We start from the raw sequence: 18,931 nt of genomic DNA, 5'->3' as shown, positions 1-18,931 counted from the left end.
GATTAAAGTGAAAGGTAAAAAATAAAAAATATCCTTGTTTGATAGTTGACATCTAAGCCGAAATCAAAATCAGCCTGGGTAGTCATCTGCATTAGTTATTCAGTTTTCCAAAGGCTGAGTCACAAATTTCTAAATGCTTTATGAAAACTGGAATGCTTTATAGGCCAAGGTCCTAAAATGATGTTAGTCTCACAGGTAACACTTTCTACAATAAAGAATACATGTAAGTCTACCTTAAGACTTTCCTCACATCTCAGTATGCTCCAAATTCTCTTCTCCCACAATTGAAACTCAGCAATTCCAGTGGAACTTCTGGTACACCCAGATACAAGCCAGGAGATACTCAAGTCGACGTAGCAGATTTCCTTTGAGGCTTGTACAAGTAAAAAGAACTCTAACAGCAAAGCAGCTGAACATTCAGCTCTGCGAATCTGAAACAGCTCCACATCGTGAGACCCCCGAACAGCTTCTCAAAGAACTTAATGGTTACTTTCCCAGATGAGTATTGATGCTGGCCTGGGTTTCCAAGTAACCCGGTAGTCGGCAGAGATTAAATTACCTGGTAGAGGATGTGCTAGGTAAAGACCTCCTCATTGCTCCTGGGCTCATGCTGTAGTATGAAGAACTTTCCAAATCTGAGAGGGAGAAATTAGGGCCTGTTCCTGCAGCTATTGGTGCTGGGGAAACAAAAGAGATTGTGGTCAGTAAGTCATGTGAATATGGCATCAACTGCACTTCAAAATCACTTTCTTCTTCCTCATGAGTGTGTTTAGTTTCACAATGAGAACAGGTGGGATGAGGAAATTAGGAAACGCTAATGATAACTGGCATTGCAATTTTACCAAGAAATTAGGGCCTGTTCCTGCAGCTATTGGTGCTGGGGAAACAAAAGAGATTGTGGTCAGTAAGTCATGTGAATATGGCATCAACTGCACTTCAAAATCACTTTCTTCTTCCTCATGAGTGTGTTTAGTTTCACAATGAGAACAGGTGGGATGAGGAAATTAGGAAACGCTAATGATAACTGGCATTGCAATTTTACCAAGAATGTAATGCTACATACACTCTCTTTCTCACATTCCTCCAAAGGTATTTAAAAAAAATAATTATGGCAAAACTTTCTTTAAGCACTGCTTTTCTACTGATACCATTCTAACATTTAATGAAACTTGTTGCTTTTGCTTTTAGGAGAACTTTGCATCCCTTGGCATGGTTACAGATAGGCTGCATCGTGCAGCATAGGCAGGGAAATACACACCTCAGGACATTTGGGGTATACATGACGTACATCCACAAGCACAGAGGTTGCAAGAGCAGATGAGAAACCTGAGTTCTTTTCTTCCTGAGAACATCTGAGTTTTCCTGTGGTCTCTCCTCCAGCTAAATCAGAGCTAGAGACATATGGCTCCCAAAAAGTTCTATCCAGCAGTGAGCTTCCACTGTTCACCTCTCATCACCTTATCCAGCACCGAAGTTTTATTGTAAGGGATATGAATACCTGCAATTTCCCTGTCCTACAGCTTTGGTTTTACATTAAACATAATGAATTCCTTCACACCCTGAATAGTCACAAGCTATGAACTCCATGTGCTGTATTCTTCTAGGAACAGAAAAGGAACAGAGCAGCTTAATGTTAAAGTCAACAGAGAATGGATTTCATGGAAATATCCTCCCTGTACAGCAAATGGTACCATGTCTGCTGTTGCTGTCCCAGTGCTATTTACAGGACAATACAACTTTGGGACCTGACAATTAGAGATCATGATTTTCTCTCACATTTCAGAGCCATCTGAAAAAGGACGTCCTGCACAATGAAATGCACAAGCTTGGCCTGGGTTGTATTGTCTGAGAGCCCTGATTCACAGCCACAAAGGCAAAGCAGTCTCGGTGCCACACAAGGATGCTGAGCCAAGTTTAATCTTTGGTCTGAGAATCTGGCCCACTTTCAAACATGAAAAAATCTTTCAGTCCAATGGGGCAGGAGTGAGGAAATGAAGACAGGATAGCTCCTATCACCCAGCTAACATGTCTGGGCTGGGAGTGCTGCCATTGACTGCAACAGGGCCAATATTTCACCCCAAGTCTTAAGGAGCTCACGATGTCAGATTTGACAGAGGAATAATGTAGCTTTGCAGCTGCCTCATCATCCCCACAAGACAATTAGTTGTTGTTTGGCAAGGATCTTTTAAGAACGTCATTGAGACAACAGAAAGGGAACAGCCTGGATAGCCACAGACTTTTAAAAGCATGGGGTGGAAAATACACAATGCCATTAAAACTTGAGAAAATCTGGAATGATCATTAAAAGGAGTTAAGCTGGGAAGTAATTTATGACAAGAACATTCAAATCCTTTGTTATCTTCTCTTAACTATCATACGCTTCCTGCACACTGGGTATATGAGAGGGTGTGTTAACAGAGAGAAAAATTAAACACAGTAAAATTAACTTGTTTTATCAATTTGTGCTTTCTGCAACAGTTTCCTGACAGCAGCTACAAGAGGCTGTAAAACTGATGAATTTGCATGGAAAAAGAAACCGGTGTAAGTAATTTGTGTAAAAGGTAACAGGGACATGGACTGCTATAATTCAGACACCCTGCAGATAGCAGACTGCTGCAGTGTGTGCAGTTATGGGTTAGAAAAATGACCACACTGCAGTCAGTCTGACTTGAATGGAAATCAATCATAAAGGTACTCTCTGCAGCATCTACTCCACAGTTTTCAGCAACTTCCTTGCCAAACAGATTTGTGCTCTGCAAACCCTTTCCTGAGCAATTCCTCTGCACCCCCTATCTCCCAAAGTCCAACTTACAGATTAAGGATACTATTTTCCAAACAGGAGCATAAAAAGGCAAGCACTAAATTAAAGCACTGTTTTCTTTCTGAGGCACAATGAATTTCCTGGGCATTGCCAGATTTATGAAACAGTTTTATTCCAAACAGATATGGAAGAAAAACTGTTCTGTGGATAACACATTTCTTCCTCTCACCCCTTGTGTTTATTGCCCTCTCTTGAAATCCTGGTTATTTCTTGAGTTGGCCCTATAGGAAAATGGAATCTGTCTCCAGAGCAGGGGTGGGGTAGGAGCAGCCACAGCTAATGCTGTGTAAACTCAATGCAAAGTAGAATGGTCTGATCACACAGGGATTGCTGCCTGGCTAGCAAACATGAAGGATGCTTTGCTGGTCACAGGCCAAATCACCTTGCCACGCTCAAAAGCCTTTTTTGCAACCAGGGGGTTAAAGAACAAAACCCACCTCTAATATATACCAGCAGAGGTTAAAGTGCCTGGCTGGGCTGTGAAGGCCAGTACCTGAACCCCTTGGCAGTCCTTGCACAGGATCCACCACCCTGCCACCAGGAGCTCAAGGCCTCTGACCCCAGAAGTGCTGTGGCAAAGGTTGCACAAGGCTGAGTTGTTCCAAATTCCCTTCTCCTGCCTGCCTGACAGGGACAGGCTCAGTGCCTGTCTTTCATCAAAGACTATTTGTACCTTTGCTCACAGTTACCACGGCAGGGGAGTTGGAACAAGATGGGCTTTAAGGTCCCTTCCAATCCAAACCATTCTAGGATTCCCAGCAGCTCTCAAGCATAATCAAAGGGATCAAAGTGGTGCAAACTCTGGCAAAACTCTGTCTAAACTAAACCTTTTCATTGCAGCATATGACAATCCACCACAAAACCTCCCTACCCCTGTTCCTATGCCCTGGGAACATGCTACAGCCCCACGAGAATCAGCAGCAAGGCTGGGAGCTCCACTCCAGCACAGTCAGCTGTTCTACACTGCAGGCTACACAGACTCCAGGCAATGACATTAAAAACACACCATTTCCCCCCATAAGAAATACTCTGCAGCAAAGTGACCTTCTGACAGCTCAGGAACATCTCCTGAACAGGAAAGAATATCAGAAGCTGCAGCTGTGAGTCAAAACAAAAGCCTCCACCTCCATCCTGGCACCAAGATGCCATCTGAACCCAGGGCTCTGAGCTGGCAGGGGTGAGGGGAAAGGACCCCTCTTCCCCCAAGACCCAGCCCACAGCTCCCATTTCAGCTGCTGTCATCACAAAAAAATCCCTATGCAGATAGGACATGCTTGGAGGAGCAGGAGGAGCTGGTTTGCCCAAAAGAAGGAGGAGGAAGGTGGGTGCCTCTGCCTGCACACTGTGCTGTTCTTGGGATGCAGGGCAGCATTGCCCTGCTGCCAGCCTGCTCCCTCCACTGCCAGCATGTCAGCTCTGCTCCTCACCCAAAGCATCAGGAAAAATAACAGAGAAATTAAGGAAAAGCCCTCTGACTTAACCCAATTGGAATATTTATTTTGAAAAATTTATTGAATTACAGAACAGGAAACCCACTAAATAAAACCAGCCAGGCTGGCATTTGTCCCCCTTGGAATATGGTACTTTCTTTTAGTCTCGTTAATACTTAGTTTGTCTCTTTTTCCATTTTTATGTATTTATTTTTACAGAGGGGCTGGGATGTGACTAAGATCATTACATGTGTAACACTGCAGTGAAGTGATAATGTGTTTAAGGTTAAATGGGAGAAACATGACATTTGACTAATAAACTTTTTCCTGTGCTGTGACTCCATAAACAAAGGGAAACACACTGTGCTGCTGCTGCTTCTGAGAGGAAAGGGGAGCTGGGTGTTTTTTCTTTTTTTTTTTTGCAAGGCCTTTGTTTTCTCCTCACTGTATCATTAGATTCAAAGAGGTTTTGCCGAATACAACAGATATGAAATGTGTGATGTTCATTTTAAAATTACAAGTACAGCCTGCTATTGACCATCTAATTATGCTGAGTTCCATTTATAAACATAGCTAACCACTAAGTTTATAGAGACTTTTTGTGCTGCTTTAATAGGATATTGATCGAGAGCAAGGTTTGAGTGGACTGCCATTGAATTGTGTAATGGCATACAAAAGGCAAGGTCACGGCAACTGTTCACTCTATGCCTGCAGTCTATTTTTTATTATAATCTTTTTTTCTCCCTCTCATACCCAAGCCCACACAGTGAGTTTTGGATAGCAGTGCTTTGCTAAGGAATATAGAGTATCTTTTTAAATGTTAATTTTCATGCTGCTGACTTTAACTGCCTTCACTACTGTAATGCTTAGTATAGCAGAAAACATACAGGCTACTGTTCAGAGAGAGCTGGTTTATCACACCCTGGCTCTCACACACGTGCTCTGTGAGGAGGAGGAGAGACTCTCCTCCTCTCCTGGGCTACAAGAAGGCATCCACCTGCCCAGCCCAGCCCCACAACAAGAGCCAGGGCACCCCACACCTTGCCACAGGCATGCAGGACATGCTGGGGTTCACAGGGTTTTCCCTGTGGTTTGTTCCAGCTGCCCCTGGATGAGAGGCATGAAGAAGATGTGTTTCCTCTGTCACATCCACAGTCCATGCCCGGCGCACCGGCAATCACTTTCATTCTTAGCTCTTGCTCTCACAGCAAGGACAGCTTCAGCTCCTGCCTCCATCCCCAAAGCTCCATGAATGAAGCCTGGCACCTGCCACATTGGTGTGGCAGGATCCCAAGCTTTCCAAAATGTCTTGGCCACAGAAGCACCTCTTACTTGTGGAATTACTGTAAGTGTTTTAGGGATAATCAGCTGGACCACTTCTGTGTTTACACAGGAGCAGTGAGCAACTGCAAGGTACATGAGTGTGTTTGTGGTGTCACCAGCCCATTAGAAGGATTGAAAGTCACCCCAGTTGCTCCTCACTGCACACAGCCAACATGCTAAACCTCAGTGCGTGGCATTTTCAGGCCAGGGTGCAGTCAGAATTCCCTTGTTTATCAGCACGAAGAATGATGTCATTTTGACAAATAACACACCACCAAACAAATATGTTTGATTTGGCTCTAGCCAGTGTTCATAAATCCTAAATCTTTCTTCACATCCTGGGCAGTGCAGTTTATCTGGCTGCTTGAAGGACCTCCAAGGGAGGAGATCATCCCAGCAGCTCTCTCTGCACAAGGGCACGTGGTGCAGACTCAAAGCCAAGAGGGGAATGTGTTCCCCATGCCTTACTCCTTGCTCCAGTCTGCCATGACCTCCCAGCTCCTGACAAGGGAAGGGGACTGAACACTTGGCACCATAGTCACCCCTCTGCCAGCACCTTCTGCAGAGGGTCTTCTCCAGTGCTCAGCAGGTAGTTGCCCACAGCCAGTGGAATATTTTCCTAAGAAGGGAGAAAGGGAGAAGGTTTTGCTTGGCCAACAGCTGGCTGTCAGTCCTCAAACACATACATCTCTGACGCTTCTGCTTCTGAGCCTTTGTTGTCAGCACAGACCTCTCTAGAGAGGGAAGAATGAAGTCTCTGTTATCTGGAGGGGTCTCCCCACTATCTGGGGTGACAGACAACACTTAGAGTGGAGCTCACACCCTCTGCCTGCTAATAATGCAGGAGAACTGACAGCATGATCTGCAACACCCACATCAGATGGGGTGGAGAGGAGTCTTTGTTTTTCAGATGAACATCTATGATGTGGTGTCTGTTTTACTAGGCTCTGCAAGATTCAGCAGCTGGGCAGCACTTCGAAAGAAAATCTGCTTCTATAGGACTGAAGAAAGCAAGTTTCTGTTACCAATGCAGTCTAGACTTGTTCAATAGCTCACAGAAAGTGTGATGATCAGCACTGATAGGTAAGATAGATAACAGTAAGAGCTGACCTTTTGCTTGATTAATTCATTCCCCAAATCTGCATGATGGAGACAAGTGCCTCTTACTTGAGACTCCTTGTCATGTGGACCTCTGGGAACTTTACTGAGTAAACCTGGCACAGAATTGCCACCAACAATATTCTCTAAGATTAATTTTAGATAACAGCAGCCCCAGGCCAGTTAAAACTGGGGGAAATAACTTATTTCTATCGTTATATTATCAAAATAAAGTGTGGAAAGGAACATGACAGTGGGCATACACAAAGATGACCTCTTTGGAAAGAAGTCTGTTCTCAAATCAGGACACAAGAACATGCAGACAACACAGCAAGGGTTATATTAACTTTACAAGACCTTGCCTGCCAATTTAGGCAAATATGCAGCAATTACTTTGTTGCTCTGTTATGTTAAATAATTCTTTGAATATGAGAATTCATCCTGGGTTTGCTGGGAATTTGCTGCTAGACTTGACACTAAACATATCCTACTGGGTAGCCAGGGCATGTCAGGCTGTGGGCTTCTCAGACCTCATAAAGTAAACAAGGTTATGGCTGGTCAGTACATGTCTGGGGCATTTCCAAGGAAAATCCAGGGTGCTATCAAAAGCAGTGTAGCTAAATCAGTTGCTGGCACTCTTCCCTTTGAGTCAGTTCTGAAGTGATATCCCGATATGCTTTGGGGGCACTATTTTTGGTGGAGGTGCTGGCTTGTAGACAGGATATAAAACTGAGGTCCTGACCTCCCAGGAGTATTAAAGACCCCATGAAAAACTGTGCAAACCCAAGTCCGGAACAGATAAAAGCTGAATCTTTTCATTTTTCCCACCAAGCCCTTCTTTCTTATTTCCAATAAAGTTTGTGCTCTTCCTTCATGTAGGTGCTCCATCCTTGAAGGTGGTGCACTTCAACTGCAGGCAGAGGGAACATCTCAGACACAGCTCATAATTTGCAAAACATGCTGAGAGCTAGGATTTCTGATACCCAGTGTTTTAGCTTAGTTACAATAAAATATCAGGGGAAATTAATAAGCACTGAAACATGACACTCATGAGGTCAATGCCAAGCTCTGGGGAGGCTGGGAAGGCTCCAGTCCTGAGTGGGGCACTTTCCTAGCAGCCTTGTCCTGTGCACACATGGAGCACGGCTGACAGAGTCCAGAGGCAGCTCTGCTGTGTAGGGCTCCTACAGTGAAGATAAGATTGTGGTGAAGTGGGATGCCTTGCAGAGGGGGAGGGTGAATCCTTAGGGCTTCAAAAGCCTTACGCTGTCACGCTGAAATAAAGTGACATAACACGGAGCTGTTCAAAGCCTGGCAATAACTCGGGTTTGTCCACCCTGGCTGCAGGTACCAGCAAGTCTGTGTACTCAGTACAGTGAGTTGGATGTCAAAATTCCTAGTTAAGCACTTTAGTAAGTGAACTGATTTGCAAATGTGCTGAGCACTCAGCAGCTCCTCTTGACTTCTAAGTCCTCTTAACTTTGTCCTTCTCTCAAAATTCCCAACAGTTGTCAGGGAACAAAACTCAGGAGAAATGTTTTCTTCAACCTTTTTCTCTCTCTGCCTGTCTCCAAGCACATAAAACTCTGACATTAATCTATCTCCCACTTGCCATGTTTGCCTTGTAGCATCCTATTTTTGAATATAAAGCCAGTTTACTAGCTAGTGTATGCCTTTCCAAAAGAGGAAATAAAGCAGGAAAATCCTTACAGAAACTTTGTGTTCTGACTCAAAACCACAGACTCTCTGCTAGATTTATGCCAGTTAGATTCCAGCCCCAGAAGGGCTTAAACTGCATGCTCAGAGCCAGTACACACATAAATAGTTCCACTATCAAGGAGGAGAACCATTTTTATCACTGTTGGTGCTAAAGAGATTGGTTACATACCCTAAGGTTTTAAAGGGGCACATAGCCGAGGGAGTCACCTGGAGCAGTGGTGATTGGTGACAATGTGATGTTACCCCACAGCTCCACTCTAGCTGGAGAAAAGATCATAGAATGATTTGGGTCAGAAGGGACATTAAAGACCATCTTGTTCCACCCCTTGCCATGGACAGGGACACCTTCCACTAGCCCAGGTTGCTCCAAGTCCCATCCAACCTGGCCTGGAACACTCCCAGGGATGGAGCAGCCACAGCTGCTATGGACAACCTGTGCCAGTGCCTCACCATCCTCACAGGGAAGAATTTCTCAGATCCCCAAAGGACTAGTACTTAAAGTCCTGGCTTAGCAGTAGTCTTTCTGCAAGACACTGTCCATACTCTCTCCTTGGACTATCTGGATTATGTCATAGCAAAATACAATCAATGCACCTTTGATCAATGGAACAGGGTGGTGACAGGTACTCTTAATTCACTGTTGTTAGTGAGCATTGACAAGTCTGTAATGATCATGCTGCAGTGTGTCATTCATGCTGGGGGTATTAGCATTCTTTAAAGGTCAAAAAACAAATCCTTCTAGAAGACAGAATTCCATACAGTTAATGGAAAATGTGGGCCTGGTGAAGTTGAGATGTATGAGATTATCAGGGCTGAAGTTGGTACAGTTGTTGGAATTATTAAGGACTTCAGCAATTTGCAGGTGTACAAAACCACAGAATCACAGAATCACAGAATATCCTGAGTTAGAAGGGACTCACAAGGATCATCAAATGACCCTGGACAAGCCCAAGGACCATGCACAAATATATGAATGCCTGGCAGGGATGAACACAATGTGAAAAAAACAGCATAAGAAAATTTCCAAGCTTATGTGCACAGATCTGGTAATTTCTAGAGGTCTTGTTAAAATACAGCCCAAGGGATTCACAGGAATCTGATGTCTCTAGGCATTTATCTACACTCTGATATGCAGTCTGCCCATTTTCAGCTGGGTACCAGACAAACTTATCATCTTGCACATTCAAGTATGCAGAATCAATTTTTTTTTAAAATTTACTTTCAAATTCTGCTATTTTATTTCCCCCCATTAAAAATGTGGCACATAAACACTGTCCACTGGCAAGGAGAGGGGAGAAGAGAGCCTTAATTTTCGATATGCTGTTTCTGAATTGGGGAAGGGATACAATAGGATCAAAGCAAAAAACAAAACTGGGATTGCAGAAACCACATAAACCGGCCACAAAATGATACTTACTTTGTGAGACTCTTACTAGCTCAGTCACACTGAAAACACCTGATGTGACAAAACTGTCCTGGAAGCCCAAATGTCCTACGAAACAAACAGAGTGAGAGAACTGCGATTAGCTTTAAGCATTTAATGACAGTATTCTCAAATACTTTACTTTCATTTAGACTTAAAATGTGACATCTAATTTCCCACTTAGCGGTAATTATTGTTTATGTAGGTGGGTAACTAGTCATACAGCTATGTAGGCTGCTTTGTGGTTTCTATCTAGAGGTTAGGAAAGCTAACATGACACATCAGCAGGGAGATTTTTACATGTTAAAGCATCTCAACAGGAAATCTGAAACAAAAGAGGACTATTTTAATAAACGGTTACCTTGGATGACCCCTAATGACTTCACAATTGAAATGAAAATACTGTACCTAGGAAACAGACAGGACAGCTAAGTTCCATAATCGTTTTAAACATTATTCTCTAAAGAAACATCTGATCAGGATTATCTACCCATTCATTCAAACAAAACAAGATTTAAAGATGTAGTCTTCATTTTTCTAAGGTTACACCAGAGACCCTAAAATAGGTTAAAAGAATTTAAATGAAGGCCTTTCCCACCAAAAAAATACTCTAACATTTGAAACTAGGTTTTGAAAAGAGAAATAAAAAAAAAGAAAAATAGATCTCTGTGTAAGAAAAGTATTAACTTCGTGCTGTGGGCTGTCTGTAGGAACCGGAGCGGACGCATCCACGCTCGCCTCCCTTGCGCAAGGAATGCCTCTACGCTCGGTATCAAAATGTTATTGCACTTTACATAACAGTATTTTCCTTCTTCTCTGCAAACATGCCTACCACCAAATGTTCATTTAATTTTCACGGGTATGATCAGTGACAAAAGGAGCAGCACTCAGGCTGCAGCCCAGTGCGAGTGCGAGGGGTGGGACACGGCAGCTCACGCAGGACAGAGCTGGGCTTCAATTAGAGAGAGGTCTGCAGTGAGCCGGCCAGGCTGACCTCCCGCTTTTGAAATCAGGGTCAAAGGAGAAATCGCAGGATAAAGAGATTATTAAAAGAACTGTAAAGTCCTACTTGCTCACAGGATAAGTGGCATACCTTTTTAGGTTGTCCTACTTAGAGTCAGTGATTCCGGCGCACGCACACATATATTATTGAATGTTTTGCAGGGGCACCATCTGCTCCGTCGTTAATTGTTTGTCAGACTCAGTGCGATTTCCCTGCATTCCACATATTGTACTGTACCCCACGCTCATCCCAGGAATACCTGTGCCTTCCTCTAATGACCAGAGCAACAGGACTCCAGCTGCACCTTTGTTCTCCTGCCTTTGTTTTGGGGTTGTTTAAAAAGCCCCAGCATATCCCACTGCCATTTCTACCTGTGGAATGGGATGCAAAAGAATCAGATCTTGTGCGCAGGACTACAGAGGGTGGCATGTCAGGGAAAGGTTTGGGAGAGATCTGGAGCCAAGATCTCTGTGAATTCTGCTCCTACACAGAAGAAGTTCCCTGTTTCTGCGAGGAGCCCACGGTGCCAGATGAACGCAGTCGCTAAGCTAACAGACTCGAGACAAGTTTCTACATCAGGCATGTTTTTATACTTCAGCAATAATGATGAGTTTTCAAACTGTGTATATGTATATCTTTGGGCATCCTTGTGTATGTGTGTATACATATGTATTATGTACACAAACATATAAATATACACAAATCTGTCATGCTCCAGCTGTAGATAAATGTACTATAAAATATTGAAATTGATGCTGAAATTCAACACAAACAAATTCCTCAATCTGCAAACAAGGTTTTTATTTACATCAAGAGAATAAATTTTTCTCTACTTCAAATGAAAAAAAATGTGCTTATGAGCTTTTATTTATCCTTATTTTCAACTTAGAAATCATTCTCAGATAGCTGTAAATGCTTTTGCCTGATCTTCTTTGTGTTTGCCCACAATAAAGGTGATGACTACCTTGTTCTGCTTTTCAGAGACGGTTGCTGGCCATACACAACGTTTGTTCATTGATGATTTCCCAAGTATTTTTAATATGAAGATCTACTTTTCATATGCTGCAGCAGACCTGCCTATTGAATTAAATGATCTGTGAATTTAAAATAATTCTCTTAGGTCTTCACTGAAACCACTCATGTGCCTAAAATTAAGCATATGCTTAAGTGCCTTGCTGGATCAGGGCCAGGCCGCTTACTACTCCGCAGAGCCCTTCGGAGGGAAGCCAGTCTATGCTATATAACTTCTCATACTGTGCTCATCATGGCAGTATCTGAGCAACTTCCAGAAGTGCATCCAGCAATGCCATGAACATCTGTCACGTGTTGTTTTTTCACGGCGCACCACACTGGCTCTGCTCTGGTGTCCACTCCCACCTGCATTTCTCAGGCAGGTTCCTACTGCACGAAGAGTGAAGGTGAAATTTAAATATGGAAGAAAAAAAACCCCTAAATCACAGCCACGGTAGGACATTTGGCTGAATTTTTTAAAGGAAACTCTAGAGCCCTGTGATTGTTGCACAGCTAACGGTGTTACCTTAACCTGGCAAACACAGGTAGAACCTGAAATGAAAATGCCATTTTAAATACAGTCCCACTCTCAGGGCATGAGAGGAGTGTAATAAGTTCTCTTGGGCCCACTAACTTCATTATTCCTAGTTTGGGTGTACTTGAAATGTCCACTCACTTCTGCAGGACCATCCCTTATGGGTGCACATGTAATAGCAATCATTAAACAGCAGCATGCAACGAGTGTGATTAGATCTTCATCCTTCAATACTGCAAATAAACATTTCACAAATGAAAGGTGAATTTCACAATTCTCCAATTTGATATTTGCTTATAAACATTAGGAAATCAGGGGCTCGTCTCGCCAATCATTAATAGTAGCTTCATGCCCATAAAGCAATGCCCTTGGCTTGGAGCTGTATCATGATTTCATTGCAGTGCACAGTTGGACTGCGAATTTGCAGTTCAGTACAACCCCATGAAAGTTTAAAGGTTTGCCTGGATGGCTCAGATTGCAAAATCCACATTCTGAGACTGTCACTTTTTGCTGAGCTAGGATAACAATGTGACAAAAAAACTCAAAAGAATGGGACAAACAAGCTAGATGTGTAAAAGAAGAATGACTGGGAAATGGCAGCATTGAGAAAATATGTGAAACAAACATTTTGTGCCTATTAATGGAAAATTCCAGTTTGGCTGTTCCACTTAATTCTCAATGAGAAAAAAAATAGGTAAAGTCAAGCAATTACATATGCAGATGTTAGCATTAACAAGCTCCTTTACTGAAAAGATGATTAAACATCTTGAAGGCTCACAAGATTTACTTTTTGTACAGCACTTCACTGGAATAGGTGTGCTGTGATTGTTTTACTCAGTATCTCAAAGACAGGACATTGAAACTGCTGCATATGACAGGTTATCTCCCCAGCTTTGTGCAACAGTCACAGTTTAGTAGTAGAGCAGGTGTTCCAAATGAACCTAGCAGAGTTCATTCACTGAGATTCTGGGTACAAATGCAGACACCTGGCTAGCCAAGGCAGGCCCTGACTCAGCAAAGCTTTTGGAGCATGTGCTTCATTTTCATCACATGCCTGACTAAAGCACATGCTTATTGCCCTGCCAGATAAAGATGGCCTGACAATGTTAAGGAGGAATTAAAATGTATTGTTGAATCCTTCCTTCAACCCAAGTCTAGGTGGAGGTAGGAGTTAGCCTCACTCTGGCTCACGAGGATGATCATTTTTCCCCCAAGGAGGGAAAGACCCCACACTAGTAAGACTGAATTCAATAAAACAGATCAGGATAGTAACTAATAAATCATATGCTGTTACCCAATCAGATGTTTGGTATCGTGAACAAACACAGTGCAACACCACAGTACCAGGCACCACATGAAAAACATCTTTCCATAACTTGATGACTGCTTTAATTGGGGAGAAAATTCATAATGCAATTTACATATTCTTCTTTTAGATCCCCAGTAAAGAAGCCAGAAGAAAAGGCTTGAATTGCTTGAGCCTAATTCTGATCTCAAAGAAGTTTTAAACAAGTCTTTCTACACTGATCAAATAGAGTTTCACCTCATTTTCTCCTAATTTACACTGGCAGAGGAGAAATCAGGATTAGGACTTGTTGTCTAGTGCTATTTGTTTTGAATTATTAAGCAAACATTCCTATTTCAATGAGTAAACGTGTACAAAGGCAACTAACCTTCGTCCTAAAATCGAGTTTACAGGGAGAGTATTGTCTGCTTTCCCAATTAATGCTGTAAAAAGGAGTCTCAGACGTTGAGCTACCAATCAAGAGCTTGTGTTGTAGCTTGAGAAAATCATGACTGATGCAATTACTTTTATGTAGAAAGTCTGAATATGGTCTATAGGTTAAAGTTCATCGGGTTATTGTTCCTTAATTGAATATCAGAAGATGTTTTCAAGGTGCTCAAGGTATTATTGTTATTTAATTAGCAGGCTTCCTTGTGTAATCCAACAGTATTATTTTTGCTATAAAATAGTTAGATTGCACCACAACTATACAAGGTCTTTTCTGAACAGAGATGCAGCTGTTTTCCTGAAATCCAAGCTTAAATAAAACCGGCAGAGAGTCACTCCTTTGAAGATGAAGAAGTCCAAATCCAGTTATTTCTCTTCCATTGCAATCTGCGAGACAATGTATTAAGCTTCAGAGAACAGCTTTTTGGGAGACTTTGATTTCTTTTCAGCGTTTTGAAATTACACAAGTCCCCCAAACTAGCACTGAACCCATTTCTAAAGCCTTTTTCATGTTCAGCATCTCACTATACATAGCCATCTTAAAACCTTAAAATAGTAATAATCAATTAGGGTCTCAAGCCTATTATCTTAACCAAATGCCTGATTAAAAGAAAAGCCCTCTCTGCTCGAAGTGCAACTTGATTCCTTCTGGTTTTATCCTCTATCTAGATAATCCCATGTTTCACAAACAATGCCGAGCAATAATGTTGATGAGAAAATTAATGTCTGTATCACACAGCACATGCAGGCCTGGAGAGAGGGGATGTTATCAGAGGGAACCCGGCTCACCCCGAGGACTCCCAAAAGATTAGCTGTTCCACAGCTGCACTGGTTGAGGAGGATGGGGGTGACAGAGTCAGCCCTAATCTGCATTCTCCAGCAAAAAGGAAAGGACTGAACATGCGTGTTTCACTCAAGACCTTCATAACATTTGCGCTCTGCTTAATTGGAAGGTGAGTTTATCAAGGCTGGGCTGACCCAGCTGAGGCAGCTCTGCCACTGCCGAGAAATACTTCGACACTATCCCACAGTGGAAATACAAAGAAAGATCCATGGGGCCAAGTTACATTCGCTAACATCATATCTAAAATAAAGAGAGATCGAAGAGAACATCTATCCCAGGCACAATACTCTGTCCAAGGGAATGTCTCTGCCATTCCAATGGCAGACAGCACCAGGGAGCTGTGCACAGGACTGGATATTGCATGGAGCAGTAATGAAATCTGCATTTACCAACAGGCCCCAAATACTGATCACTGGAGCTGCCACAGTGGCCTCATTTTAATTGCTTCCTACAAAATGCATTCCTCAAATTTGTAAATGATAAACCTCTTATGGTAAATTAGGCCACATTTTTAATTCATGGACATTTTGTACAAGAGTTAAGCAAGACATTTATACATTAAAGGTGATCGAGAAACCTCTCTCATTCCCTGACAAATGTTCCCACTTCTATTTTGGCTTGTTATTTCCAATTTAATTTTAATGCCACAGCAATAGCTCACCTTGGACAAATTGCACATTTTTCTACAAAATAACTGCTGGGCCACATGTCACAGACACAGTTACTCTCTCCAGCTCTCTACCTGCCTTTGGCTGAGGTTTTAAGAAGCACCAGAACTTTCTTTGTGGCCCATAGCAGGATGGATTAGACCGTCCAGGGCATGTCATGTTAGTACAATAGAGGAACACTTTTAAGACTTTAAAGTCATGTAATACAATTCTAGGCTGGATCTTTCTTGTTAGAAAAAGTAGAATGGGAGTGATTGAAAGAGAAAAGGGCCAATATTTGACAACAGAAATCAGCATAACCTCCTAACAGCGGCAGTCATGGATGACTGCCCTTTGACCCGGGGAGATTATGTGGGATTTCAATGACAACAGCTGGAAGTGAGCATGTGAGAATAGAGAACACAGATCTGAGGCCTCCTACAAAAGACTGCACAATCCCTGCCCAGATCTGAGTGTTGATTAGAAATTGTTTCCTGGTCCTGGCTTAATAGACTGTGATAATGAAAGTTTTGTTAACCCTTCACAACATGCAAAACCATTGGTAAATGATTTGCCTTTTTGGGTTTGAGCTACAAAGTCTGTATCCAGCAGACAGTTAAATTGTTTGTGTAAAATTCCTGGGTTTTGTGGATGCCCAGAGTTCAAGTTCAGCTCCTTCTCAGAAGGTTTGTACACTCTTGGTGGCCATTGGGAATCAACAGCTGAGGTAGCTCTGAGGAAAGACTCTCACACCTTCCCTGGGGAACCAATCTGACCCACCACAGTGGGCGATGGGCACCCTCCAGAGCTGAATGAGAACACAAATACACACATAACATCTCCCTGTGCATTGCCTTTCACACTCATGGCATTTTAGAATCGCTAATTATAACAATGCCTAATTATTCTTTCGATATGTGTCATACCTAGCTCCAGAGTCTGGATTGGAAATTAATAAACGTGGACCGGAGCAGAAGTGGCACCAGAGTGTTTCACCAACAGCCTGATCCTGCGCAGATCCACTGCAGCTCAGTTCTTAGGAGATTCAGCTCATTTTATATTTAAGTGCAGAGATAGTGGGATTAATGGCAACTTATTACCGTTAATGAACCGATCACAGATTGGAATCAATCATGTCAGGTTTTGTCCAAGTGGAGGGCACACAGATAGTTCTTTTCTCTTGAAGACAAAGGTCTTTTTGAAACATTGAAAGCATTTCAATTCATGTTAAAGGCCTTGTGTAATGGAAACCCTTCCAAGATCTAAGATGTCTGGTGTGGTTTTTCATTTCTGATGACTCCTAACATTGTTGGGTACTTTTCGGTACTCATGTGTGTGAGAAATGAGTTAAATACAGGTTTTTGATGTAACGATAAAAATTTAGAATCTCTCTCTCTACCATATATCCAATTTGATTAAAAAATTGCATTAATACCAACAGGGCCCTATAGCTTGAAAAACAACAGATGTCTTAAATTAGCATATTTCTGTTTCAGGTCCCCAATCCAAAAATTGAATATTAAAGAAAAGAAGAAAAAATCATTATAAATGGTCATATTCATTTGGCAGCTTATAAAATAATGTGCCTCCTCAAAAGCGTTTCAAAGTAAATGAGATGAAATCTACCTTGGGATAATAATTCTGGAATATTTATGGCATCCAACAATAAAAAGAGTAATAAAAAGAAAAGCCTGCCTCCCTGAAAATAATAATATGAAGGAGTTATTTATCTTCATATTTTCATATCAGCCCTGGTTACAAGAGCAATGACAGCTGCAATCTCCAAGGTCTGTGGTGATATTGCCAGTGACTCCGTGTCCCAACGAGCGCAGAGAAACCACAGTTTCCTGGAGCTTTCCAGGGATGCTGACAGCAGGGGATGCTGCAGGGTACTCCCCAGGCACCCACCAAGAGGCACCCACTCACCCCTGTAGGCAAATGATAAATCCAGACACTGGAGAGGGACACCTGGGAAGGTGGGTACTGCCATCCCTGTCCCTTTCCCCCTTCAAGGCCTTTGTAAAGCGAATGCCTCGATGTCATGAGCTCAGCACTGCATTAACCTCAGGACGCCCCGAGAGCTGAAAAACCTCCTAAAGAGAATAATATCAGGATAATTTCTTTTCAACTGGTCATTTTTTGATGTCGGAATCCTATTTCTGGTACAGCCTGAAAACATGGGTTTCCACAATTGGACTGCAGTCAATCGCATATGCTCCATCAACTGTCCTTGCTCCTCTCTCCATCAACTGTCCTTGTTCCTCTCCGTCATTCGTCCTTGCTCCTCTTACTCCTTATCAAGTATCAACTGATATTTTGCCTCCTGAATTTTGTCCACTGATTTCTAGGAAGCTGCTGTTAGGAGTAAGGGCTTGTAGGAACTGACAGTAAGGCTGTGACATGAAGCCACATTCTGATCTTCATACAGCCAGAGCATGCCTTGATGCACAGAGAGTCTACTTGGGTTTACACTACTTCAAATTGGAATTTAGCTACAGTATTAATGCCATAAATATTATTGTTCATGCTGTGTGAAGAACATCATGTGAAAATAAATGTAAGGATATTTAAAAACTGGTGTGGAATACTTAGGTATTCAGACTAATCACGGGCTGAAATAAGCACATTTGTTTCAAATCCTGTTTATAGCACTGCAGCCCCTCCCTCCTTTAAATCTTCCTCTTAACCAAAGTGATGTTTATTGAATACCTGTCATTTCTCCAGCAGCATGTGCCAACAGCGGCTCACCAGTGCCAGGCTGCATGAAAACCCTTCTGTCTCCTATTCTCCAAGGGGCTCCCTTAGATCAACCACTACCATACCCAATACACTGAAACCCATAAATTTGCAGATACTGCAGTCAAAATTCTTAACAGGAAAGTGCACCCATTTTGCCCAGTGTAGCATACTGAAATATCACATGGTGAGAAGCATTTCTCACCATGTGTAAACTGTCAATTTGATTTGAAATTAAAATTTTTGATTAACATGAGCATTTCTGAGCCTCCCGCTGGCAGCAGCCCTATTGCTGAAAAGTGACATGATTTGTGACACACATGCTGTACAGAAGCCCCATGCCAGCAATTGTTAAACCCATTTTCATTCTGCTTTAATACGGTATGACACTCAGGAAAATAATTTTAATATTTAGGAGAAAGGGGGTAAAGGCTTAAGGACTGAAGTCCTTTATGGGTGTAAAGCAGGATTAGAGCAGCACGGAAAATCGGCACGGAGGTCTCCCTGTCTCACAAGTCATGTCTCTTTTCAGCAATAGGAACCATCTGCAGGAGGCTAAGAAAGGTCCATGCTGAAGCACAAAGCCTTCTTTTAAATCCAGTTGATATT

The 18,931-nt window shown here is 42.4% G+C and overlaps 1 protein-coding gene across 1 annotated transcript in view; it reads right to left on the bottom strand.

The window, feature by feature from the left end:
• NFIA (nuclear factor I/A) overlaps window positions 1-18,931 on the bottom strand; it is a gene marked incomplete at both ends in the record, with an annotated part of 87,473 nt that overhangs the window by 52,203 nt on the left and 16,339 nt on the right. The window contains 2 exons of the mRNA XM_009072021.1: window positions 560-677; window positions 9,809-9,883. Of these exons, the coding sequence (XP_009070269.1) occupies window positions 560-677; window positions 9,809-9,883 (193 nt within the window). The remainder of the gene's footprint in view (window positions 1-559; window positions 678-9,808; window positions 9,884-18,931) is intronic.

This window comes from Acanthisitta chloris, unplaced genomic scaffold (assembly GCF_000695815.1).
Source record: "Acanthisitta chloris isolate BGI_N310 unplaced genomic scaffold, ASM69581v1 scaffold12800, whole genome shotgun sequence".
NCBI classification, from domain to species: Eukaryota; Metazoa; Chordata; class Aves; order Passeriformes; family Acanthisittidae; genus Acanthisitta; species Acanthisitta chloris.
Note: the sequence above shows the minus strand (reverse complement) of the source record. Positions and strands in the feature narration are given on the sequence as shown.